The sequence below is a fragment of the Periplaneta americana genome, chromosome 2, assembly GCF_040183065.1.
Source record: "Periplaneta americana isolate PAMFEO1 chromosome 2, P.americana_PAMFEO1_priV1, whole genome shotgun sequence".
Classification (NCBI taxonomy): domain Eukaryota; kingdom Metazoa; phylum Arthropoda; class Insecta; order Blattodea; family Blattidae; genus Periplaneta; species Periplaneta americana.
This window is the reverse complement of record NC_091118.1, coordinates 64238512-64266239: the sequence shown is the minus strand read 5'-3', so window position 1 is coordinate 64266239 and position 27728 is coordinate 64238512. Positions and strand designations below refer to the sequence as shown.

Sequence of the window (27728 nt, the reverse complement as noted above, 5' to 3'; positions counted from 1 at the left end):
TGTCCAGGAACCGTATAAAAAGTGTAATGAATGGGATAGTGTTATAAGCGGGAGCATATTAACGAGGTTTTACTGTAATTCCAATTCTAAATTTTGTTAATCTTTATTTTTAAAAAAATACAGATTTTTTTATTTTTCTAGGGATCAGTCTGCCTCAAAGCCTCTATGAGCCGTGACTGTTTTAATTAATGAGAGCCAAATATTTTACTGTATTGCATAACTTTTTTCATTGACATTGAAAAGCACCTATATATGAATTAAAATAACCAACTTATCTGCTGCTTGATAGAGATAACAGGAAGAAGATAGGCCTACGTTTTAATCACAGTTGATTTTTCTTCCTTAATTTTTGTGGTGTTTTTTTACTACAGTATGCTGACTGAAAAGAGATTGTTATTAAACTCATTTGTTACAAATCGTAGCTGTCAAAGTAATTAATTCATTCCTAAAATCATACTTCGATTATATTTGTAGGTGCATTTTAAAATGAAATTAATTCTTTATGAAGAAGTTGTGCTTGTTGCACAATCTAGTCATTAGTCCATTTTACTGTAAAAGTTGGGATATTCCCAATTTGAATTTTGAGGTTACAATGAAAATGGTGTCTTTTGATATCCCATATTCTAAAACATTGATTTCCAACTCGATAACTTATAATATTGGAGCATGTTTCTTCTCTCATGGAAGAGGCATTAAGCATTCATTAGAATCTTGAGAAAGGGTAATGCTATGTCCCAAAGATAATCCGTAAAATTAATATAAATTTGAACTCTTCACTATAATAAGATTGTACACAAATACATTACCTTTCTATTTTTAAATAAGTAAAATATGGATCAGTCCTCACTGCAATTGGAGAAGGCTATAGAATGATAATGAAAATGAGATTGGATAAAATGATAATGACTAACGTGGAGAAACGGGAAAGCCAAAGAAAAACTCCAACTGTTATCTTGTTCACCAAAGTGTCACTATCTCAAGTCTGATTGGGACTTAAACCCGGACAGAAATGGCAGGTATTTATTGAAAGGGAGACTTTTAAATGTTAAAATCCTTTCATACAAAGGAAAGTATTGATAACTGCAACTTCCGACAGTGCCCACCGCAGGGTTTTTTCAGGTAGAGAATTAATTTTCTTTCTTGACCCTCAGTACATTCACAGCAACATAAGTTATGTAATTTTGAATTACAAATCGTAGCTGTCAAAGTAATTAATTCATTCCTAACATCGTACTTCGATTACATTTGTAGGTGCATTTTAAAATGAAATTAATTCTTTATGAAGAAGTTGTGCCTGTTGCAGAATCTAGTCATTAGTCCATTTTATTGTAAAAGTTGGGATATTCCCAATTTGAATTTTGAGGTTAAAATGAAAATGGTATCTTTTGATATCCTATATTCTAAAACACTGATTTCCAACTTGACAACCTGCATGAGAGACTGATGATCTAGACCAGTCAGCCATCACAGGGACTTACCTGTGCCTTAGATTTGTCTCCACTAATTCAAAATAGTTATATGTTGACAATTTGCTGTGTATAATAGTAGCAATTTATTGGATAGTCTTGACTCTCCTCTCCCCCACGCACATGATCTGCTCCAGCTTAAATGGCTTATCAGATATGAGTCTCATATTAAATTACAGATGATACATTAGATTACTGGATATTTAAAACTGGAAACTTTCCCATGGGACAATAATAATAGTGACAAAATGAATAAGTAGTGATGTGGTGGAAAAGGAAATGGAAGTACTCCGAGAAAGTAACTTAACACTGCCTTTGTCCATTGCAAATTCCACTCAAGTGTACATAGTATCATTTACATTAGTAAAAAGGCTATTTTATTAATTTAAATGTAATTAATTTTGCACCAATAAAGATTTATGTTTGCTACAATAGGAGTAACACACGTATATTTAAAGAAAGTTTCAGTTCATGGCAGTTTCCGAAAACATTCTTCTCCTTTTAGTATTTTAAGAATAAAATTTCACTTTTGCTCATTACATAGGTCTAACAGATTGAAATGAGTGAAAATGACTCCTTTTATTAAGTTGTGTTGAATATAACATTCTGCTTGAAACAGATATCAATTCACATTATTTGATTAGTCAAGTTCTAGTCATTTACGTCACTTACTAGTTCCTAATTTTAATTAAAATTTTTGTATATACAGTTACAACTTCTTCATAATCTAACATGAATTTGCTTTCATTCACTTATTATTTTGTTATATTTGAGTAGTACAAAATATATTACTTACTTACTTACTTACTTACTGGCTTTTAAGGAACTCGGAGGTTCATTGCCGCCCTCACATAAGCCCGCCATTGGTCCCTATCCTGAGCAAGATTAATCCAGTCTCTATCATCATATCCCACCTCCCTCAAATCCACTTTAATATTATCCTCCCATCTACGTCTCGGCCTCCCCAAAGGTCTTTTTCCCTCCGGCCTATATATTACCTAGCTTTAATTGAATAACATAAAAGTTCACGTTTTGTAACATTTTTTAAAGTGCTAATTCATTGCTCTTACTGAGTTTGAATACACATATTACAAAAATTAATTCCTTAAATTGTAATTATATATGTTGTTTAATATGTTCCCATCCCTGCCCTAATGAAATGTGGAATCTTTTATTGTTTTGTTTGAGAGTTTTACATTACATGTTCCCTTCAATTTATCATGAAGCATGCAGCTTCCCCTACTCCCTGCAAACTATTTTTCTCAGCGTATATAGTTTTGTTTGGTACAGTTAATAACAATTATTGTAAATTACCAGATTTACAAAAATATAAATTTCTCTGGTGATTTGAGCTGATTACCAGACTCTTATTGATTTACGGATTTTTACAAGAGATGCTCCTGATCGTCCAATGGTAATATTTTGATTATAAATAATATTATGTACGAAATAAACGTGAGATATGATAGGAGGATAGTTAACATGACAACAGTTCTTAGAGATTTCTAGCTTTATTATTATTACTAGCCGTACCCGTGCGCTCCGCTGCACCTGTTAGAACTAAATATAAAGTAATTACATAATTAAAATAGGACGTTTGATCCAGGGAACAACTTTTACAACAGTGCAAGATAATCTGCTTCGCTCATTACCCAATTTTTTTTTTGCATTGCATTTATTGCATATATATTTTATGTATTTATGTATTTTGCATATATATTTTATGCATAGTTAAAATTTGAATTATAAAATAATGGATTGCTAAGCTAACGTACTATTACTGCATACTAAATCAATACATTCTCGTTGTTCGTTAATTCTCTGAGATTAAAATGAGTGTACATAAATATTATTTTAAGAAATACAGAAAACGAATCTACAAAATAGCCTATCAAATTTTCTGTGCATAAGAAGCTATTTTAATCTTTCCTGGCCTCGATTTACTCAGACGTTACTGTAATAACATTATAGCATTATGTCCATCTAGAGAAACTACACTTTCCAATGGTGAAATAATAATTAATTATACAAATCGGTTAATTTAGCTTCTGATATTACTTCATACAAACACTGAAACATTCTCTGTAGGCTTTCGATTGTTGATGTCCAAGGCCCCTGTTTCGATTGTTGTTGTCCAAGGCCCCTTATAGACGAAGTCATTTGTTCTTAATTCATTGCACCATCTTAGATGGCGTTATTTTAATTTAAAACTCATTTATCTCATTAAATATCAGTCCTATCAAAATTTTGTAGAGAATAAAACCTATCGGAAATAATTTTTAAATAAACTTTTGTTCTGTAACATTTTTCACAAAAATCAATAATAAGCGAGATATTTCGATTTGTTTAATTCAGGCCCCCTTATAACCCCCCTTTTAAATAAAGTATTTTGAATGCCATATAGCCTAAAATCTAAGTTACAACGAACTTAATTTATATTCCAATTTTCATATAAATCGGTTCAGCCATTATCGCGTGAAAAGGTAACAAACATACAGACAGACATACAAACAAAAATTTCAAAAATGCGATTTTCGGTTTCAGGGTGGTTAATTATATATGTTAGGACCAGTTATTTTTGGAAAATCGAAAATTACCAGAAAAATTTCGGCTACAGATTTATTATTAGTATAGATTATTATTATTATTATTATTATTATTATTATTATTATTATTATTATTATTATTATTAATTCTTCAAATGAATTATTTTATTAAATATTAAGATTAAAATCGGAGATCGCTTTTATGGCTGGAATGCTAGAATTATACAGGTTGTCCCATATATGAGACGTTCAGAGCTAAAGTGAATCAAGTCCATGAGACGTAGTTTTGAGATAATAGGACTTAAGTTAACTTGCTCTAGTGGTTTATCTAATTCACTAGCAATAATTTTATTGCTCCATTCTCAGATTCTATGTTTATAAAATATAAAAAATTGTGATGTGAATTGAACAAACGCTTTGGCTCACTATGGCTCAGAACATCGTGAACAAATAATCTGAGCCAAAAGTGCCTAGTGTTACCTACTGGCGAATGCTTGGAATTAAGACTTGATCCATTACTGCTCGGAAAAGATTCAACTTCAGATAATCAGAAAATGAATTAAACTCAGTTTATGAAAATTTGTGACTTGATCCATTTCAGCTCTGAATATCTCATATCTTGCTTACCCAAAACAGTTTTTTTTTTTTCATAGACGCCAAATGAAAAATTGTTCAAACAAAAGTTATTTAAATATAATGGAAAATTAATACTATGGGTATATGTTTCTTACAACCTTGTTCATTAAGGAGATATGAGTAATGACTTCATATCTTTAAGTGGCATGTTTATTCAATCAAATACTTAACCTCTCCAAGGCCTATTCAAAAGTGCATCACAATGCACCATTCTAATATAATATTCAGAGGTGCAAAAGAATATGGAACTTCTAGTGTACGTATTTACTGCAAGTCCGAAGTGGTACTCATACTAAAACGGAATATTTACATACCCTGCTCAAAAAGATTCTGTTGCGGCTATCTTGTAACCCACTTGAAGGAAGCCACTATTGCAGTTGCGAGATACCTGTTTTATAGTAAAGTTTTAAATCAGGAGCACTGTATTTTGTTTAATGTAAGTTTGTTTTGTTTTCTTAGATATTTCTGTTTATGTACTAATAATATTCAGTAATATTCCTGATAATAAGTGCCAAGAATAGATATTACTAAATATTTTTACAAAATTTGTATTTGTTTAGGACATGCCAATTTCTGTCATTCCAACAAATTTAAGGCTTTGTTTAAATATCATAAAAATACAGAATATAAAATTTTATTCACGTAAAATATAATTGTTTAGGAATTTGCATTATAGTGTCCATCGCCTAAAAGAAGATTTTCTTCTCCCGATTTTTGCCGTGAATTCTAAAGCCTTGCATGTGTTAGATTTTTAGATAAACCAGTTCGAGTATGGAATAGAAAGCGATCATGAAATTAAATGGACTTTGGTTGTGCCATACTTAAAAGAATATTTTATTTCTCACCTGAATGTTGGTGTGTGTTAGCCACAAAAAATAAAGTACCAGTATTGACAAATTAGCAACAGTTTTAATGTAACATACCTGTTTAATTTTACGTATTGGTGCTGTATATAATTTTATTTTATTTTTATTTAACTAGCTAGCTAGCAAATACAAATTAAAATTATAAAACAAAAATGTTTCTAGCCACTAACATAAGAGCCAGGCTCATGTATGGTGTAGTTTTAGCCAATAATATAACATAAAATTTACAAGGACAGTTACTAAATACAGTAACTTAATTCAAACCAATAAATAACACACAAGAGCAAAAAAAAAGAGAGAGAGAAAGAGAAAAAAAAAACATTTAATATAGATTGACAATCAGACAGAAGCCAGTGATATTCAATAAAAACACGAATATAGTCGACAGAAATAAAAGGTAAAAAAAATACACACATTTGTTAATATTAATATACCATGAATAATTTTATAAATTTATTTTTTAAAAGCTTCGATTTTAAAATATTTCAAATTTGGAAAATGGTTTGTAATTATATTATAAAGTCTTGGGCCGAAACTAGCACCATGTTTAAGAGCTTCTCTTGTATGACATTTAGGCGCAATTAATGGGAAAGTAGATTTTTGTCTTCGAGTACGATATTCATGCCAGTTAGATTTATGTTTTAATTTATTTCTGTGGTAGTAAGTTAGTAAACTATATTTATAAATTTCTTCAATAGTTAATACTTTAAAATCTGTATAAATTAAATTTGTTGGGTAATCCATATTTTTGGTTAGACAAATTTTTATTAATCTTCTGTGTAATAAAATTAATGGATTAAGTACAGATGATGCTACTCCACCCCAATTTATTTATCTTGCTTATGGTTTCCATAAATGGTGAATTTTTTGCAAATAATACAGATGCAAAGGGGTGTAAACATGAATAAACATCTAATGCTTTAAAATCAAAATGGGTTCCATACTTATAGAAACATGCATTTGAAATTAACTTAATTTCGGACAAACGTCCATTTAAAAAGGAGCATATCTTTGTAAATATCTTGAATTTCTTAAATTGCTGCTATTCCTTATGCCTTACCTTCAGTGTTGTGAGCTCTTTGATCTGTTGTGTGTCCTTGTTTCCCTCAGGCTTGCAAACAGGAGGAAGCCATTTTAAAATCAGCAAGAGACCCTGTGGGCTCCATACACAGCCCAGTGGTGCTGCTCCTCTGACCCATTTTGTACCCTTCTCCTTTGCTTCTCCTGTCTGTAGCCGAACATAACACATCCCATCTAAATGTACCTTATAGTTTGTAAATAGTGTGAATATACTCACATTGTTTTTAATAGTACAATAACAGAGTGTGTGTGAATGAGATCTCATGTGTTTTTAACAGTAGTCATGTTTTTTTAATAGTGTTAACTATGGGTTGATTCAAATTTAGAAGATTCGTAAATTGGCGCCATTAAGCATGTTACTGAATTTGTTTTAACGTATCTTTCATGCAACATGCTTAAACAGTGTTTTTTTTAATCTGTAATTATTTTTAATAAAACTCTTCTTATTATTTTATTTTTAAATTCAATTAAATTTAATTGCAGTAATTAAAACTTGCAAGGAATATAACGGGAAAAAGTCAGTAATTTTAATATTCAGACAGCATGCTTATTGGCAAATTAACAAGCTAACTGAATTTTAGGGATCCTTGAATTGTAGCCTAGTTACGTCACATTCAGTCCATTTTGATCTAAGGTTAGTGATGGAGTAGTTTTTAAATTAACTTGCTGTTATGAATTTCTAATTATAGTTGTTAAAGAGATCTATATATTTATGTACTTAACAGTGTTGTTTTTTTTTCAACACCAGTTAACATTTTACAATTTTTTCCCCCTTAGGATGTGTAGTACTGTACCTGTTTTTGTGTGTGTTGTGTTACGTGTGGTTTATTCTACTTACAAATTCAACCTTTGTGGTCAAATGTTAATTTTTGCTTTAAATGCTGACCTAGAATTGCACACATTAGACAACAAAGGTTTAAGATTGCAAGTGTCTTCTTGGAGGGTAAATAATATTGAAAAATGAAGTATCCCTATGTCTTCCATCAACTATTCCTAGGTAAAATCTTGCAGGAAAAAATAATTCAACTATTCACTGTTTTACATTCTTTGGACCTAGAAATATTTTCAAATCTTTTAGGAAATACTGTCTAAACACATTTCACAGCTGATAATTCAAGGTAAAAATAATTGATCTTTTTCATCTTTTCTACAATGCAGATTATACAAGTATGCCATTTTGTTTATATATACAGCTTCGAAGTTGTCAGAATTCAGCTTTCCCAGTTATTTTAGGATTCTTCTGTGGCCACAAATATATTACAGGGATTCTCAGAAAAAGCTAGAGAGAATTGTTTTTTTTTTTTTCTTCAGGAAGGTACAATAATAAATGATTTTGATATTCTATCTTTTAAACAATGTACACCTACACCAGATTTAATGTGGCCTAATGATATCTTTCCCTGGTGATTAAGCACCATGCCATGGAGGTATACAGGGAGCATGGAGGCAGAACTCCACAATTTCTTAATCCTTGCACTTTATTGAGGTGAGTCGTCATAATTTAACCCTGCACACTTAAATTTGCATTAATGCAAAGACTAAAATGCTTTCTTTTAAAATATTATAATATTGGTTAATGTGTTATGATAGTTATTATTTTACAATTACTTTAGTCTTAAAGCTTATGAGCCCTTATGAATGAAAAATGAATGTGTATTGAACGTAATGAATCATTCTACTTATTTCATTTCTCCATTCGTTTAATCATTTTCAGATAGTCTCTATAGTGATTCACTGCATAATTACCGTACTTCACTTTCTGAACGATAAACAGAATAATTCTGTGCTTCAGAAATTCACATTGATAATAATTATCTCGGTTGGGTGTATTAATTGAAGAAAATGTGTAACACTTTCCTGTTGTTCCTTATATACAATTATTATTATTATTATTATCATAGTAAAGAATATGGAACTACTTCATTATTATGCTCTCTGAGTAGGGTTACCATGTCTTGAAACGTAAAAATGAGGACGCCATACCAGTCGGACCCTTCCAACCCCTAAATAACATCTTACTTACTTACAAATGACTTTTATAGAACTTGGAAGTTTATTGCTGCCTCACATAAGCCCGCCATCGATTCTTATACTGAGCAAGATTAATTCAATCCCTAACATCATATCTCAACTCCCTTAAATCCATTTTAATATTATCCTCCCATCTACGTCTCGGCCCCTCCAAAGGTCCTTTTCCTTCAGGTCTCTCAACTAACACACTATACGTATTTCTGGATTCACCCATACGTGCTACATTCCCTGCCCACCTTAAACGTCTGGATTTAATGTTCCTAATTATGTTAGGTGAAGAATACAATGTGTGCAGTTCCTAAATAGCTTCTTAAATAACATCTTACAAGTACAAATTCACATAATGAGGCAATGATGTTCAATTTAAGGGGTTAGGTACAGCTTACAGCAGTAAAATTTTGGAAATATTCGACATTTTTTCCCTCCATTACTGTATCTTGTACAATAATGAAAATTAGTATGTGTAAAACACTGTCCTTCTGCTATATGAAAAAAAAATATATATATTTTTACGATTTAAAAAAATTATTTACATTTTTTTTGTTTCCAAAATTCAGTTTACTGTGCAGTGATGAAGCATTTCCCACATAACTCAAAAACTATCCAACATTCTATGATGAAATTTTTTGTGTGTATTTATGCTTGTCATATCTACAATATGATGCAAGATCACTTCTCTACCTTTGATAGATTGTCTGATAAAAATAAATTCATTTAAAAAAATGATCAAATATCAGTATTTTCTTCTAACACAAAATAAAAAAAAACTATTATTAATTAAGGAATGTAGGTGAAAAAGCATGATACTGTAAACGTGAGTTTCAGCAATAAAATAAAAGAGAGAGAACAAGGAAAATTTAACAATTGTATGAGTTATGAGAGAAATGCTTCATCACTGCACAGTAAACTGCCTCCATTTTGAATTTTGAAAAACAATGTAAATAATTTTTTTAAATCCTAAAAATATTTTTTTCATATAGCAGAAGGACAGTGTTTTACACATACCAATTTTCATTATTGTACAAGATACAGTAATGGAGAAAAAAAAATGTTAAATATTTCTAAAAATGTTACTGCTGTAAGCTGTGCCTAACCCCTTAAATCAATTAAAATGAACTCAAATGTTTAATATGCTGCATGTCTTGATACCTACCTAGGTAATTCCTAAATTATTATAACCTGAGTATTCATATAGAAATACATAAAAAAAAAACTACAAGGATGAACTTCACTGTTCATTAAAATTTCAGTCACTCATGTTCCGTCCACACCTGTGAAGTAACGGTCAGCGCGCCTGGCTGCGAAACCAGGTGGCCCGGGTTCGAATCCCGGTCGGGGCAAGTTACCTGGTTGAGGTTTTTTCCGGGGTTTTCCCTCAACCCAATACGAGCAAATGCTGGGTAACTTTCAGTGCTGGACCCCGGACTCATTTCACCCGCGTTATCACCTTCATATCATTCAGACGCTAAATAACCTAGATGTTGATACAGCGTCGTAAAATAACCCAATAAAATAAAAAAAAAACTCATGTTCCAGTGGAGGGCAACTTCATTTAAACAGTCCATGAATATTTCTCTATTGATCTGATTTTCTTTAAAATGCCAGGAATTTTTAGCAAGTACTCCGCAACTGAAATGACTAAAGTTGTACTTCACTGTAGCTAGTCTTTTCACTGACTCCACAGCATGGCGATCCCTTTACATAGACCACTTTATTTGAATTAAAGAAATGGCAAAATGCTCAGCAAGTGTGACAAAGAACTCGCAATCCTCGCCAGAAAGCTCGTGTGAGTTGATAGAGCGGTAAGAATAAGGAAACTCAAGTGAAATGGGCTCTGTATTTCATTCAAATCTTCAAAAAGTGTCCAGTGTCATTCTGAGCTCCTGACTCGTGAGTAAAACAAAGATGCGAGCATATCGACAATCTTAGCTTACATTTTTTAAAAGTCAAGCATTTTTTTTAATTAAATCCACAGGTCCAATTTCCGGTCGTGTTGATTTTGAAAATTCCTTCCGGATGTTAATTTAACCATTGAAAATGAAAACATTTCCGAGAAAATAAGAACATATGGTAACCCTATTTCTGAGGAATACTATTGATACAGGTTCCTACATAAATGTACGTTGTAAAGGAAAAGTAAGTATTGAGGGCCCCTGAAATTGATGTCAAATTTTAATTCATGATGAACCATCTGAAGGGTATAATGAATATTTAATTTATACTTATCTTGATTATACTTCGTGTATACCCAAAGTGACACTCTAAGGTAGGTTGGAGTAAGTGGGTCATACAAGTGCCGGTTGCAAATTATATTTAATAAATATAATTTGCAACCTTGTTTAAATTGGAATGATTTTAATATAGACTGTGTCCGGATTAAACGTATAACATTTAATTATTTTATTACTTCAAAAGTATTGTTGATATTTACAGTCGGTTTGCTTCTACAGGTAGGGTAACTCAAAATGTTTCCTGTTTTTGCATGGCGGGAGTGTATATCGCATGTGCAAACTCCGTCATTCGCGGAAATAGCCAATTAGCGTCAGTAACCATGTGGACTCCACAGCAAAAGACATTCTGTGTGCTCTCTCTCTCTCGGAGTTTAAATCTGTTACGCAGGTACAACGTCGATTTCGTCGTGAATATCAACTTCGACCAACTGACGATGTTCCAACGTAAGTAACAATCATGAAATGGAACAGATGTCTTCGTGAAACTGGGAGTTTTATTTCAAAGTCGGGCCATCACACCAAGCGTGCTGTTCCAGTAGCTGATGTTGAATTAAATCAATCCGACGAGCAAGTAGGGAACTAAATTTACCTCGTTCGACAGTACACGATGTCCATAAAAGGTTGCGCCTACGGGCGTACAAACTTCAGATTAGTCATCAAATCAAACCTGAAGACAAGCCGTGATGGAGGGCATTCGCGGAGACAATTCTGGCAAAAATTGATGAAAATGAGGCATTCCTCGATATGGTTTGTTTCTCAGACGAGGCTACATTCCACACTTCGGGGAAGGTTAACAAACACAACCAGATCTGTACCATTGCATTATTGCAGCTGTCGCAAATGCTGCAAAATACAGATTAGATGTCTGCCGCACCACTAATGGTGCATATATCGAAGTGTATTAGGTATGTAAAAAACATTTTGAGTTACCCTACCCGTAGAAGCAAACAGAGTGTAAATATCAACAATACTTTTCAAGTATGCACAGAGGACATTATATGTTATATGTTATATGTTTAAGCTAGACACACTGTATAGTCTATGCTTAATATCCTCAATAAAAACTTATTTTTCAAATTATCGTCTTACCCATTCCAAATTATAACACATTATTATTATTATTATTATTATTATTATTATTATTATTATTATTATTATTATTATTAAATTATCTTCGGGCCATCCTCTGAAACCATGGAGTGAGGCCACCAGGCTTAATATGTGATAGGAAGAAGAAATTATTATTATTATTATTTATTATTATTATTATTATTATTATTATTATTATTATTATTATTATTATTATTATTATTAAATTATCTTCGGGCCATCCTCTGAAACCATGGAGTGAGGCCACCAGGCTTAATATGTGATAGGAAGAAGAAATTATTATTATTATTTATTATTATTATTATTATTATTATTATTATTATTATTATTATTATTATTATTAAATTATCTTCGGGCCATCCTCTGAAACCATGGAGTGAGGCCACCAGGCTTAATATGTGATAGGAAGAAGAAATTATTATTATTATTATTTATTATTATTATTATTATTATTATTATTATTATTAAATTATCTTCGGGCCATCCTCTGAAACCATGGAGTGAGGCCACCAGGCTTAATATGTGATAGGAAGAAGAAATTATTATTATTATTATTTATTATTATTATTATTATTATTATTATTATTATTATTATTATTATTATTAGCATTTCACATTTTTATTACCTCAGTAGCCTGTTCCCCAGAATTTTCGGGTAACTGGACCACCCTGTTCTTTCTCTTTAGAATTTCATTTGATTTTTTGACTGGGTTACTGGGCCATGGAATTGCTAATTTACTAATTCCTCCAATTCCCACAATTGTAGAATGATTGTTTCTTCATTTACCAGAGTTGCTAGTGAAATGTGACAGCAAAACAGTCACAATTACTTCTCGTCAGTAAACAATCATCTTCGAAAATGGGATGTCATATTTTTGTTGTTTCATACCTTGAAATGGATACATGTTGCCAACAGGAAGGAATTAATGTCCACTATGCATAGTAAAAATTTTGGGAGGATATGATGCAGGTGCCAGGTGGCTCACCTATCTCAATTTACTCGACACGTTTTTCATACTATGTACTGTAAAATGAAAATAATTCCTTACAAGAATCTTTTAGTATAAAGGATATTGTCATTCCAATTAATTAAGTAATTGTATCGCTTGGTAAAAAGTTGGCTAAAAATTTCAGCCTCTTACAATTGAATTGTGTTCATGTACATTTACATTAGAGCACTAATGGTCTCGTTTATGTGAAAATAATGGGCCCTCCTTCTTCACTTGCCTCAATAAAGGCTTTTTTTATTAACTTCACTTTTCAGTGGAGCTTAGAGTTCTACTCCTGTTCAGAAGTTTCATCAGAAATATTTTGCCTGTCAAATAGTTTCATCACATTGCAAACTACGCCAAACTTCCTGTTCTTGTCTAGCTGTATAATATCATACCCTTAATCTTATGAACGAACCTTATTTTGTACAATTATTTTTGTGTTAAAACTGTTTACCTTCACAGTTTTCTAATTATGAAAGCTACAGTATATTAAAATAAATAATGGACTTTTCATAGCTTTAAGTTAAGTAACGATACTTTGACTTATAGATACTTAATAACTTAATGGTTAAATTTTCAAATGAAAGGAATATGAAGATGATGGTAGTGAATGCTCCAATAACACTTGCATTTGCATGGTTGTTAGTAGAAACTTTTTTTTTTTTTTTTGCTCAATTTTATGTGCAATTAAAAGACTTGTGTATTGGGTACGTCCAAGACTGTTTTGTCCGTATTTATTTCGTATTTTCTGATAATATAATTGTAGTTTTGGGTTTACATTTGAATAGTTGTTTTCATAACAGCTGACCTGTGAAGTCGCACATTTTCATATTTCAGAGACATTTTTTCATCACTTCATTTCCATTGTACTCATTTAAAAGTTACGTTAAATAAAAAATCTATTAGTAATCGCCCAAAGAACTGGTAAACTTAATGTAGGTATTTTCAGTAAGTTACATCTCCATTTAACCCCATTATCTACCATGAAATCATGAGTAGGCTAGAGTTACCGGAGTTGGCATTGTTTTATTTTTCATTTAGTCCCATTAGTAATTTCCTTCATCAAACATTATTTTATGTTCTTTTATGAATTTCAACTGACTTATTAATGAAAAATTTTCTGTTGAAAAGAGTGCTACATTTTAATTTCGTGTAAAATGGTACCACGAATACAAGAGTCACTGGCTACAAATTGCTGACAAATTGTGTAAAAATATTTGCGTATTTGATACATTTGTTACTTAGTCAGGAACCAACAGAAAAATTAATTTACATTTCAAAAAATCTTCAAGTATGTTTTCAGAAATTCCGTTTATATTAAGTGAAACTTGATTGAAAAATAATTTTAGTTATGTGTCATGATCAAATGAAACCTATTAATGATTGTTTTTATTAATAGTATGTTAATTTTAATTTAATAGCAAATCATATTACAATATAAAAATGTTTCACTTTTAGATACCCTGAAGAGCAAAAAAAAAAAAAAAAAAAAAAAAAAAAAGTGTAACACTTGGACTTTTCTGAGAAATGCAGATTTAATGTACAGAAATTATATTTTACACGCAATAAATCTTCATAATCTTTTGAAGTAACACTTATTACATCGTTATTTTAGTGTAAGCACATTATTTTAACTTAACAGCAAATAACTTACAATGAATAAAATTATGCATTATATTGCAAAGTGAGGATAGAAGAAGAACTGTCAGAAGGAAGTGAAATTGGAAGAGGAATACGTCAAATATGCCCTTTATCAGAACATGGGAGGAGTGATAGTAGGAGGAAGAAGAATAAAGTGCATAAGATTTGCTGATGATGTGGTGTTGTTAGCAGAAGAGGAAATAATACTAAAGGATATGCTACTGGAGCTAAACGACAGCTGTGGGCAGTATGGGATGAAGATAAATGCAAATAAGACAAAGAGCATGGTCATAGGAAGAAAAATACAAAATATAAACTTGCGAATTCTAAATGAGGCTGTAGAGCAAATGGACAGCTTCACATACTTGGGGTGTACTATAAGCAGTAACATGAGCTGCTGCCAGGAAGTCAAAAGGAGGATAACAATGGCCAAGAAAGCAAGTAATAGAAAAAGGAGCATCTTCTGCGGACCTCTGGAAAAAGAACTGAGGAAGAGACTAGTGAAGTGCTTTGTATGGAGTGTGGCATTGTATGGCGGATAAACATGGACATTACGATGAAGCGAAGAGAAGTGAATAGAAGCATTTGAAATGTGGGTATGGAGAAGAATGGAGCATGTGAAGTGGACAGACAGAATAAGAAATGAAGCTGTGTTGGAAAGAGTGGGTGAAAAAGAATGATACTGAAACTGATCAGGAAGAGGAAAAGAAATTGGCTGGGTCACTGGCTGAGAAGAAACTGCCTGCTGAAGGATGCATTAGAAGGAATGATGAACTGGAAAAGAGTTTGGGGTAGAAGAAGATATCAGATGATAGACGACATTAAGGTATATGGATCATGTGAAGAAACAAAGAGGAAGGCAGAAAATAGGAAAGATTGGAGAAAGCTGGGTTTGCAGTGAAAGACATGCCCTTGGACAGAACACTAAATGAATTGCTTTAGAACTAGTTTAATTCATTTCCTACAAAGCCAATTTAGCTGCATTTTTGAGTTCCCTGTCATTGAGCTTGTTCCATTCCCCAAAATTTTCATTTAGTATTCCATAAAGATTTGTGAAAAAAGTTTTAGTTCAAGATGAATCTGAGTTCGGAAAATGCTCCAAGAGCTATAGCACTAATTTATAGTGGATGCAGTTCCTGTTACATTGCGAATGTCCTCAGAACATCATCTACAAGTATTTTTCGAGCTGTGAAACTTTACCGAGAACAAGACTCCTTCCGTAGATGACCTGGATCAGACTGCTGTAGGTCTAAATTGACCAGAGATTATGGATTTATAACTTTGGAGTGTTGAAAGATCATCATGTGACAGCAGTAGGAGCCAGAAATTGTCTAGAGGAGGTATGTAATAGCATTATCAGTGAGTAGGTAGCTAGGAGAAGATTCATGAAGCAAACCTGTCCTCAAGAATACCTTTCAGTGGCCTTCAGTCGACACACCAGCATCAGAGCCCGTATACAGTTTGCTTGAAAGCATAAGAATTGGGAGAGAAGCAGTGGGACAGTATTCTATACACTGATGAATCAAAGTTCAGCATCAGGTCATCAAATGGAAAGGAAATGGTGTGGAGAAGGGAAGTGTTATGCTGCCAGCAACATCTCGGCAAGAATAGCCTATGGAGGTGGTTCCATAATGTTACGAGGAGGCATCCACTCTCATTTCCGTACTGAACTGGTGGTAATTGAAAGTGGGACATTAAATGCACGTCAATAAGTCGAGGAGGTTCTTCAATATGTGATTTATTTTACCTCTTACATTAACAATAACTTTGTTTTAATGCATGACTGTGCACGACTTACACTGCCTGATGTGTGTCGCAGTTCCTAGAGGAGATGGAAATCGTCATTTTGAACTGGCCAGCACGAAGTCTTGACCTCAATTTCACCAAGCAAGTGTGGGATATGTTCAGACGTGAAGTCCATCGACAGATTTTTCACGCCCTGGTTGAAATGCTGGCCCCTTCCTTCTGGAAGCATGGGACCCAATTCAATAAAATTGCCAACATGTCAAATAGGATGTAAGCTGCTGTTCGTTCAAATGGTGGCAACACCCAATATTTCTCAGTTTAATTAGTGGCCAGGGGTTGTCAAGGTGCTGCATAGGAAATTAATTGTACCAGCATCGAAACGACTTAATGTACGTCTTCAGTATATTCGTTTTTAATTGTGCTCTTTGGTTGAAATTAAATTATATTTTCACTAAAGAGATACATAATTAAATGTTACTTTAAAAGATTATGAAGATATATTGCATGTACAATGTCATTTTTGTACATTGAATCTGCATTTCTCAGATTTTTTCCATAGTAGGGCCTATGTTCATTTTAATTTAATAGCAAATCATATTACAGTATAAATGTTACACCACTTGACACACAAGTGGCAATTTTTTATGTTACGTGAAATGCCTGTATGCATTCAGTTGTCCCTGCACTTCACACAATTTTTACAGTACCTGTACTATTCACAACATATTGGTACTTCTTATTTGCAAAGAATTTGCAACAACATTTTTTAAAGACTCCTAATGCATGCATACATACATACATACATACATACATACATACATACATACATACATACGACTATTAAACCATATGCTGAGAAAATAGAGCATCATTAAGACTCATCTCTGACACACCTTGCAAATGCCCAATAACCATTTCAAGGAAATTTTAATTATCTGAAATAATCACAAGAAATATCACGTGGATAAACAGGTCATAATGGTCCTTAATCTAAATTTCTTCACAATATTGTTACGATGATGATGAATATTATTTTTATCCCCCCGCCCCCTCGCAGGTTGATAATTTCCAGTATTGAGAAACTTGTACTGGCCTGTTTTAGACTAATTTTTCATCATATACAAGGGTTGTTCAATAATCAATGGTGACGATTTAGCCTACTTTATGATGTCATACCTTTATTCTCCAGATTTTGATGGTCTTTCTCTGATAGGTCCCCATTGGTTGCAATGCACTTGCCCAGTCGTTTCTGCCAATCAAGAAGCTGAATGTGATAGGTCCTTTAGACAGATTCTGATTTGTTTACAAAAATGTCTCACGAAGAGTAATTTCTCTCTTATTTCGCTGAAACACATTCATTGCGCATTTTATCGAGGATTTAAAAACTAGGCTACACTAATATACTTAACATCTTTCCCTTTTTTGTTCGTTCTCTACATTTCTCTTTTGTGATCTGTTTTGTTTTCACTCTGTGTGTTAGTTATGCTTTGTCCAATGAGATAGTCCCGTTATTGGAAAAGCTGAAAGAGTGTCTTTCATATTATTAATTAAACATAAAATTATTTATTTTGACAGCAGATGAGTACATTTTGCATTAATTACGATAGCAAAAATCTCTCATTTCTAGCAATACTTTGGAACAGAACAGATTTCTCACAGGCGTACTGTAACATTTCATATGCCTCAGCACATGATTTTTTTAAGGCACAAGCAAAATTTCATATGATTTTTTAAGACACGATCAAAATTTCAGAGTTTCTCATGCTATAGGTGAAACTAAACATGTCTTCACTCGATCATCTGTCACTGATTAAAATTAGAAATAAGCTAAATGATATCATTAGTACATAATACACGAGGTATTATATTAACAATATAACACAAAATTTAAATTTTAAATTCAAAAGTGTGCGAGTAAAAAAAACCTTGATCATTCATTATTGAACAGTCCTCATATATTACACTTGAATGGGATTTCACATGTTCCACATAAATGACTAAGGTCTGTTCTCGTGATAACAAATATGTTTAAGTGCTGCAACAGGTCAGCTGAAACCAGATAATACTGGTTCAAATACTACGCGAAATAAACAGGTTTCATTTGATCATAGATTTGGCTATAAAATAGATTTCAATCAGAGTTGCTGGAACTTTGAAATGGATACAACAAAATAGGTTACTTAATTTATATCCTTTCTTTTGCCTCTTACTTCCCACCAATAAACAATGAGGATCTCCATGTTTCCTACACACCTGTATGGCATGGTGCTTGGTCAGCAGGGTAACCTGTGTGACGAGACAGGACAGCTGTTGTGATGCATGGCCTCATGCCTCTGTGACCCGCTGTAGTGGCTGTTAACATGAGCATTGCGTTCTAACTTCTGCTGTACTAACCCACTGACCCCCACAATAACCTCAGGGAGCAGGGTCTCGATGGCAGTGGAAGTCCCCCTTCCTCCCCGCCCGCCTACCGGCGCCTCAACAGCCGTGAGGAGAACGTGTTTTCCCGCCTCACATCCGGCACCACTGGAGCAAGCGAGCAACAGATTGGCCGCGGCATCATCACAGTCTACACAGGAAAGGTGAGACAATGCAGTCACAGTTGTTGTGTCGACAAGTTAATGCAGTGATGCTCTGTTCTCTTATATTGAATACTACTAAGGAATTGACGGGAATGTGGAAGGGGAAGGAGGCATTCTTTGCCCAGGTAACCATTGAAATTACCCAGTAACGACTATGCCATTATCATGATGAATGTTTTGAATTGTGTAAAATGTAGCTAACTAATGAGTCTATCATATTTCATGAAGGATTGCTGCCATGAGAACCATTTGGCATTTTCTCTTTAATATGTAAACATTTTGACAAATTGTCATAATTTTATGACTAATTCTTTACAATAGCCATTTGATGTCTCAAACATTTTATGATGTAAACATTTTATGACAAATTCTGCGTGTTATAATTTGGTGGTGTTTCATAAAAAAATGTAAACTGTTTCTTCCTTTGTATTTTATGACTGAATGTTGCCACGAACAATTCAACTTTTTCCTTAAAATGGAACTGATGTTTCTCGTCATATTATGTGGCGAATTTTTTGTTATGATGTTCATTTTAGAGTTGTTGGTTTAGGATCTGAACAACTGACTTTTGTCATGACGACCTTTGGTGGTGTTTTCTTCAAGATGTAAATAAAAGGATTCTTTATTTCATATTTTGTTATGGGTTGTCATTCAGCTTTGTTTCTTCAAAATATATACAACTATTCTTCCGTTCATATTTTGTTCTCAAAATATAAACTAATTCTTCCTTTAATATTTATGGCATTGCTATCTTGACAACTGAAATGTAAACAAATTATTATTATTATTATTATTATTATTATTATTATTATTATTATATGACGAATTTTTGCCATGATGTTTCTTCAAGATGTAGAAAAACTATTCTTCCTATAATGTCTAATGATGAGCACATTTGGCATTGTTTAAGATGTGAATAACTTATTATTCCTTTCATACTTTGTGATGCTGTTACCATGTCGATCACTTGGTGTTGTACATAAGTGAGAAAAAGATTCTTTCGTCTGTATTTTAGGATTACATTTTTTTTCATAACAACCATTTGATGTTGTCAGCAGTTGACGTTTCATGATACATCGTCAGAGAGTGTTGTTTTGACGACCATTTTGATCCTTTATCTCTAAGATATAACAAATGGTGCTTCTTAGGACAAATACAATAAGCCAGTATATTCCATTGCACGCAGAGCTGTGACACAGAGTAAGCTTATTTGTGAGAAGAAATACATGCTTCTCTTCATATTTCGTGAAGTATTCTTCCATTTAGAGACTCAAATTGGTCTTATGTTAGCCTCGAATTGACTGATCTCACGACAACAGTCTTATTACTTGGCAATGTCTCCCTCCATCCTTTCTTTCTCTCTCGTCAAAGATTATCAATTACGAATTAGTTTTAATGTGATTAGTAGATAAGCATCACACTCCAGTTTAAAGGGTTAGACTTTTGGAAACATTCTGTATGAGGAAACTGTTGGTCAAAATGAAAAGTGAAAGAATGTAGTCACTAATGCTATAGGTACACTCAGCATATTCAGGAATAGTTCATACACTGTGCCTGCGAATATCTCCTTTTGGCATTCGCATATTTCCTTTTGTGGCAGATTAAGCTAATATTACCGTTCCTGATTAATTATAGTGAGAAGTGAGTGCTTAACAATAGACTGAATTGTATAGGTTAATGGAAATTTTCTCACAACTCATGTTTGTTCTTAAAATAAACTCATTCAAAAACGTTTTGTATTCTCAAATTATTTTCGCAGTTCTCGTCAGTAAGCACACGGAGTTTTAAATTGTTTCTTATCCAAAAATAAACGAGGAAGCAGGACGATATCTTTAGTCTATCTTCAGTTCCAAAAAAAATTAGAACAAAATATTGTGTACTTACAAGGATGAAAGTATATTTTCCATATTAAACCTACAAAATATAGAGGTTAGGGTATACTGAACTAAAAAAAAATAAAATTAGCCATGTTATCAATATGAAAATATATAAAGTCTTTACTTAATTCAGAGCTGAGTTAGATCTGTTAGCTGCAGACTGTGGACTAAGAGCCCAAGCTCAAAACCTGTTGTAGTTGTAATTTTTCATCTTTCCTCAAATTTTGCATAGCTATTCAGGTTCGCTCTGTCTCCTATAAAATTGAGTATGTGGTCTTTCCTAGAGATAAGTAATGGCTGGAACAAGATGATCCTAATGCTCTTGAAAGTATGGCAGCTCTACCTCCCTACCTCATTGTATATAGACACTACATTTTTCTTTAAAATGAACTTCGAAACGTCGAAGTGTTAAATACATTGGTTGATTTTTTAGTAGTGGCAGCTATGCTGCAGTGATGCCATGCAAAGGAGCCAGACAATATCGTTTATACCACAGGTAGCTTACATGCCTCCCCTCCCTCAGAGCTAATGAACTCGCCCTCCCCCTCCATGTCCGTTCACAGTGACAACAATAAGACGAGTAGTTGTGAGCAAGTGGTCACAGAATACAGTTGCAATGTTTTCGAAGGAGGAACAGAAGCTGGTTAAAAATTCAATGTGCTAGAGGTCGCATGGCACGACAGTGTCATCAAGGACTGCAAGAGACTTGCAGTGCAGCTGCATTACCTTACCGGACGGTAGCAAGGTGGGTTAGAGCCTTCAGATAAGGACGCGAAAATGTGTTGAACATGCCTCGATCTGGTCACCCACCAGTAAGTGACGAACATGTACAGACTGTGTCCGCATTAATGGAGATGGATCGGAACTTAACGATTCGTGAGTTAGTGCAAGATACAGGATTGGCGCCTTAGATTGTGCTTTACATCCTGAAGGACAGCCTGAAAATGCGGAAAATTGCCTCAAAATGGATTCCGCATGATTTAACATAAATGCAGAAATGGCAGTGAAATGACACTTCTCATACACTCTTGCAGCGTTATGAGCATGAAGGAGAGGTCTTCTTACGGTGTATCATTACAATTGATGAGACCTGGGCCAGATCTTATGAACCTCAGCTGAAATGCCAATCAGCACAGGTCACTACGAAAAACAACAGTTCGGCAGATTCCGACCAATGTGAAGGCTATGCTGATTCTTGCCTATGATTGGGATGGTGTGATCTTAAAGCATACCATTTCCCCAAGGCAGAACGTTAATGCGGAGTAGTACTGTTCATTTTTGCGAAACAATCTGCAAGCAGTTCTGAGAAGAAAACAGCGACGCTTTATGGATAACCCACCCATCATTCTGCATAACAATGCTAGGGTGCATACAACAGGAGTTGTGTTTGAATTGTTCAGTCGCTAGGGCTGAGAAGTGCTCTATCACCCGCCTTATTCTCCGGATTTAAGTCCCTGCGGCTTCGATCTAATCCCTAAGATGAAGGACCCACTTCGCAGGATTCGCTTCCTAACAGTTGAAGACGTTTTACAAGCAACTATTTGCACCATCAACAGATTAGGCAGTGCCAACGGGATCCATCAATTTCCACATCACTGGGAACATGTACACAACGCTGGTAACTACATCGAAGGCTTGTAAAACTTAGAACCATGTAAATATGCTATTTATCATAAAAAAATAGTTGCGAGAACTAAAAAATCAACCTATGTAGTTAAAAAAAAAAGGTAATTACCTTAAATATACCAAACGGCCATTTCGAAATTGTGTGCTTCATAGTTTCTTTATTTCAGACACAATGTTGCATTGATTAATCACTCAACATATTAGTTTTAGAAAAAGAAGTATAATAAAAATTCTGAAGGAAAAAAAACAAATGTAACATTTTAAAAAACGTAACATAGCGAAAAAAAGAAAGAAATAGTGTACTACTGTATATGAAACCAGAACCAAAAACTTTAAATTTTGGTACTCACACTTTCTGTGATCAACATTAGAACACATTTCTTTGTTGATTTCTCTTGCTTAAAGTTAATGATCACATCGTAATCAGAGATTCACTTCCATTGCTTTTACACGATCATCATAACTCCGTGTGCTTGACGCAAAAGATTTACCAATATTTGCTTTTTCAATACAAAACAATGGAACCAGTATTTCTCTAAGAATTTATATATATATATATATATATATATATATATATATATATATATATATATATCATAATTTATTAATACTATATGACAGTTAGTTGAACATGAGTTGGTATACATGTAATGAGAAATGTACTTAGTCAAGAGTACTGTATTAATTAATGTAACTACTATATAGTATAAAATTTAATATCAGTATATTTTACATTTTAATGTATTACATTCTAACCTTATGCTTATATGCTCGGAAATGAAATACTAAATGCAACTTAATATAATACTAACCTTAAAAATAATACTATTTAAGATAGAATAGAAACAATTAGTTTTTGATTGTGATGGCATTTTAAAAACGTATGAAATAAATATAATAGTCAAATAAGTGTTATATAACAATGCCAATGTTTTTTTTACACTGTTACCAACACTAAAAAAATAGACTGTTTTTAGTTGTTTTCCCGAAATTTATTAGTTGTAAAATTGTGATATACTGCAGTTTGTTCAATAGTTCTAAACTAATATACCGGTATTGAATTACCACTGTATATTTAAAATTCTTGGTTTTACTCAATAGTTGAGTATAGTTATGATGTTTACTATAAAATTCAACGATTGCTGGTACAACTCCAGTTGAAAATTATTTATTTTAAGGTTGATAAAAATTCTTAGCATAACTTCTTTTAGAAGGCAAGTAGAGCAGATTATCTCATATCATAGATTCATGGTGCTGTTATGTAAATATTATTTTCTATATCTGAAAAGGTTCTAAAACTATTTGCTCCTTGTACACTTCGAAATTCAGCAAATCTCTTAATTATCCCCAGCTGTCATTGTACTATTTTATTCTACTGTCAAGAATAATTATACACGCAGAATTAAAAATGGATGAGGATTTAAAAATAAATTTCATCAGGAAATTAACAACACGAAACAATAATCTCGGACAACCAAGGCCAATACAACATAGAATTTCACACTTTCTATGGATGACTGGAAGTAGCTGAGTTGTGAATGTTCAGTAAAATATAAAAGGGTGAGTCCATAGATATAACATAGCAAGGAAATTATTAATCACACATCATATTAATGATTTCCTCAGCCAGTTATAGCTAATTACTTTAAAATGATGTGTGTACATCAGCAAGGAGCAAAAAATGTTAAAACAATTTAGATTAAATCATGAAGATCTAAGAAAACACTATTTGTCAACACCTGTTTCTTATGAGGCGTTCAGAGCTAAAGTGGATCAAGTCACAAATTTTCATAAATTGAGTTTAATTCATTTTTTTATTATCTGATGTTGGATCTTTTCTGAGCAGTAAAGGATGAAGTCTTAATTCCAAGCATTCGGTAGGTGACACCAGTCACTTTTGGCTCAGATTATTTGTTCACGATGTTCTGAGCCATAATGGATCAAGTCACCAAAGCATTGCATCAGTTAACATCACAATTGTTTATATTTTATAAATCTAGACTTTGAGAATGGAGCAATGAAATTATTGCAATCCACTAGAGCAAGTTAACTTTAAATCCTATTACCTCAAAACTATGTTTCATGGACTTGATCCACTTTAGTTCTGAACGCCTCAATTAATATCAATATTATGGTAAAGAAAACAAACATAGAACTATGCATTGTATTCCTCACCTAATATAATTAGGTATATTAAATCCAGACATCTGAGATGGGGCACAAATGGGCGAATCCAGAAATGCATATAGAGTGTTAGTTGAAAGGCCGGAGGGAAAAAGATCTTTGGCGAGACCGAGACGTAAATCCGTCGAATTTGAGAAAGATGGGATAGGATGGTAAAGACTGGATTAATCTTGCTCAGGATAAGGGACCGATGGCAGGCTTAAGTGAGGGTTGCAATGAACTTCCGGGTTTCTTAAAAACCATGTGTAAGTAAGTAAGTAAGTTGTAAGTAATTATAGTAAAGAAAATGACAATAGCGTTTATTTTGGAGTCTTCAAAAGTTTGATAATTTAACGATTTCAGTTTGATAAGCTGATGGCTAATGAGGATACTGGGTGTGCAATGCATCCATAAATCTCAAGGTCGTAAGCCAGTCATAGGCAAAATAACTGAACCTCGCCCATATAGTCTGGAAATAATTAACCGGACTGCGGTGAAATCTGGTTCTCCATCACAACTTGCAATTTGTAATTGCTCAAATAAATATTGGTCCGTCAATTGGAAGCACCTTTTACATTTTTTTTTAATTTCTTACATATACGAAGCTTATTTCCAAAGACATTCTGAGCAAAAAAGTCCTATAAACTTTTGTCCTAATCTCAATATTTTCAAAGTTACATTAATTTAAAATTGATAGTAAAATACATTTTTCTTTAGTTTTAAGGGTAAAAAAAATTGCAAATAGAGAATGTGTCAGAAATGTCATTTCTTTAATTGGCTAGTGTTCCGAAGCTAAAAATCTGTTGTTAATCACTTTGCACAGAGTTTATTTCTCAATTTTTAACTAAAAATGACATCATTCTTAAGCACTTATCAAAAAAATTGTTACAAATCATACGACTTTATGAACTTGATTATTTACAGTTTACTTATGCATCCTAATGTACAATCTTAAAGAATTTACGAGAGTGGCGTGATTTGTAACAATTGTGATAAATGTGTAAGAAAATGTAATTTTGTAGTTAGAAATAAAAAAAAAAAATTCTGTACGAAGCAACTATGGAATTCACATCACATTTTTTAGCTTTAGAATACTAGCTAATGAAAGAAATGATACTCCTGAATAGTTCGTTCTTTATCTGTAATATTCTTTGACCCTTAAATAATGGTATTTTACAAACAACTTCAAATTAGTGTAATTCTGAAAATATTGAGAGTAGGGCAAATGTTTATATGACATTTTTTGCTTAGAATGTCTTCGGAAATAAGTTCCGTAAGGGACAGTAAATCATCGTGAATCACCCTGTGTATGTCGAGCTAATTATTGAAATAAACTTAGCACAAAATGACCTAAGGAGTGGATATTTTGAATTGTAGTGAATTTTCGGGAAATTTTTAAATCTGAGCAGTTTTCCCTTATTTAGGCTTCCTTGCAAAGTTTCAAAATTTTATAATATAAAAAAAAATTATATTCGGTAATGCTTTTTTCTTAATCGGTATTAATATTATGGCAAAGTACACGTGGCAATGAAGTTCTATATAATGCCTCTTTATGGTGGTAATATGAAACTCTTTAAGTAGTTTAGATCATAACAAACATATTACCGGTACATTTTCTTTCTGTGCACAACAAAAGAATTTCTCTTCTCATTCTTCCACAAATATTCATTTTGCTGCACTCTTTACGTTTAATGATTTGGAAACAGACATGCTGATCGCCTGAAAATGCCTCTGCAAAAGTATGATGTAAGCTGCTGCTTGCCACATGAAATGCTGACTACTGCTGTAAGCGTTAGGGCGAAAAGAGCAACAATTTGATACAGTGGAAAATTTTCCCCTAACAGTTTCTATATCCATAATCAGAACCTTCAACTTTACTTTCCTTCTGAAGGAAGTTATGCTTGGTATATTTGTTTCTCCTAGATGTCAGTAAACCCCGATCTAAAATCCTAAGTTCTAATGGTAAGCATAGTATATGTTAGACCATCAAGGATAAAATAATGACGTAACATAAATTTAAAATAATTATAGTGTGTGCAGTTTTCGTTAAAAAAAACATTTGGCATTAAAAGGATGTTCAGTAAGTAGTATTATAACACTGAAGATATTTCTTAAATGGAATAGGATTTCGCCTTTCATGTTTTAGGGATCTGGTAGCCCTACATATATCTTGCTTAGTAAATAGCAAAAAATCAAGTCCATAGGAAGATAGTAAAAATACTATTCACATTAATATAATAAAACTATATTATATACATGTATGTAAGTGCATTATAAATAAGTAGGCCTACTGTAAGTTTATAAACATAAAAAATTTCTAATGCTTTCATAAATGCATATAAATTGCCACAATTAAAAATGAACAGGGCTTAAATTTTATTTAATTGCGTCCATTATTAAGTAAGGTAAGGTGTTAAGTCTCATAAAAGGTTTATTAGGATTCTTCCAATTCGTGTATAGGCCTATAGTTTCTTGTATGAGAATTCCTTGACTGAGATTTTAGTAACTTCTGTTATTCTTCTTGACTTATTATTATTATTGTTAATGCTATTTGTTCTTGTTGCAGCTGTTGATATTTATCATCAGCACAGTTATTGTTATTGTTCTTATTTATATTGTTAGAAGTAGAAATATTTGTTAATCTTTGTTATTAAGAATGCCTATATTTTTATAAATATATTAAGGCTGTGTAAACATAACTTGAATTATTCAGTATCGTCATTTCTTTGTTGATGAGAAAGTCAAAACGCACAAGTTTAAGAATGAAATTTTACTTTAGTTAAAAATGTACAATTTTCGAAATTGAACTATTAGCATTATGCATTGCGTCTAAAAAGGAAAAGAGTCCGAATTACAATGAGATTGTATTAACATTGTACATTCCGTGTTCTTTCTACTGTCATAGGCAGTGATTTGTATTTTTAGTCGAATTTCTTGCCAAAGTGTATCAGTTGATGATGTAGACTTATGTGCCCAGCTTTCCAGTCATCTTTTCAACTTTCTTTCTGGATTACGTCTTCCAGTTGGCTTAAAAGATTTTCTGTCTTTCTTTCTTTTACGCATTTCATAATGCATTTCATTTTACAATACATACCGGTATGTTTTTCTTTATTTCATATTTTATCACGTACCGTT

General features: G+C 32.8%; 1 protein-coding gene across 4 annotated transcripts in view; it reads left to right on the top strand.

The window, feature by feature from the left end:
- Klp31E (kinesin-like protein 31E) overlaps positions 1-27728 on the top strand; it is a 517900-nt gene that overhangs the window by 392405 nt on the left and 97767 nt on the right. For all 4 annotated transcript variants that reach the window (XM_069817888.1, XM_069817889.1, XM_069817887.1 and 1 more), the window contains exon 21: positions 18765-18927. In XM_069817888.1, coding sequence (XP_069673989.1) covers positions 18765-18927 — 163 coding nt within the window. The remainder of the gene's footprint in view (positions 1-18764; positions 18928-27728) is intronic.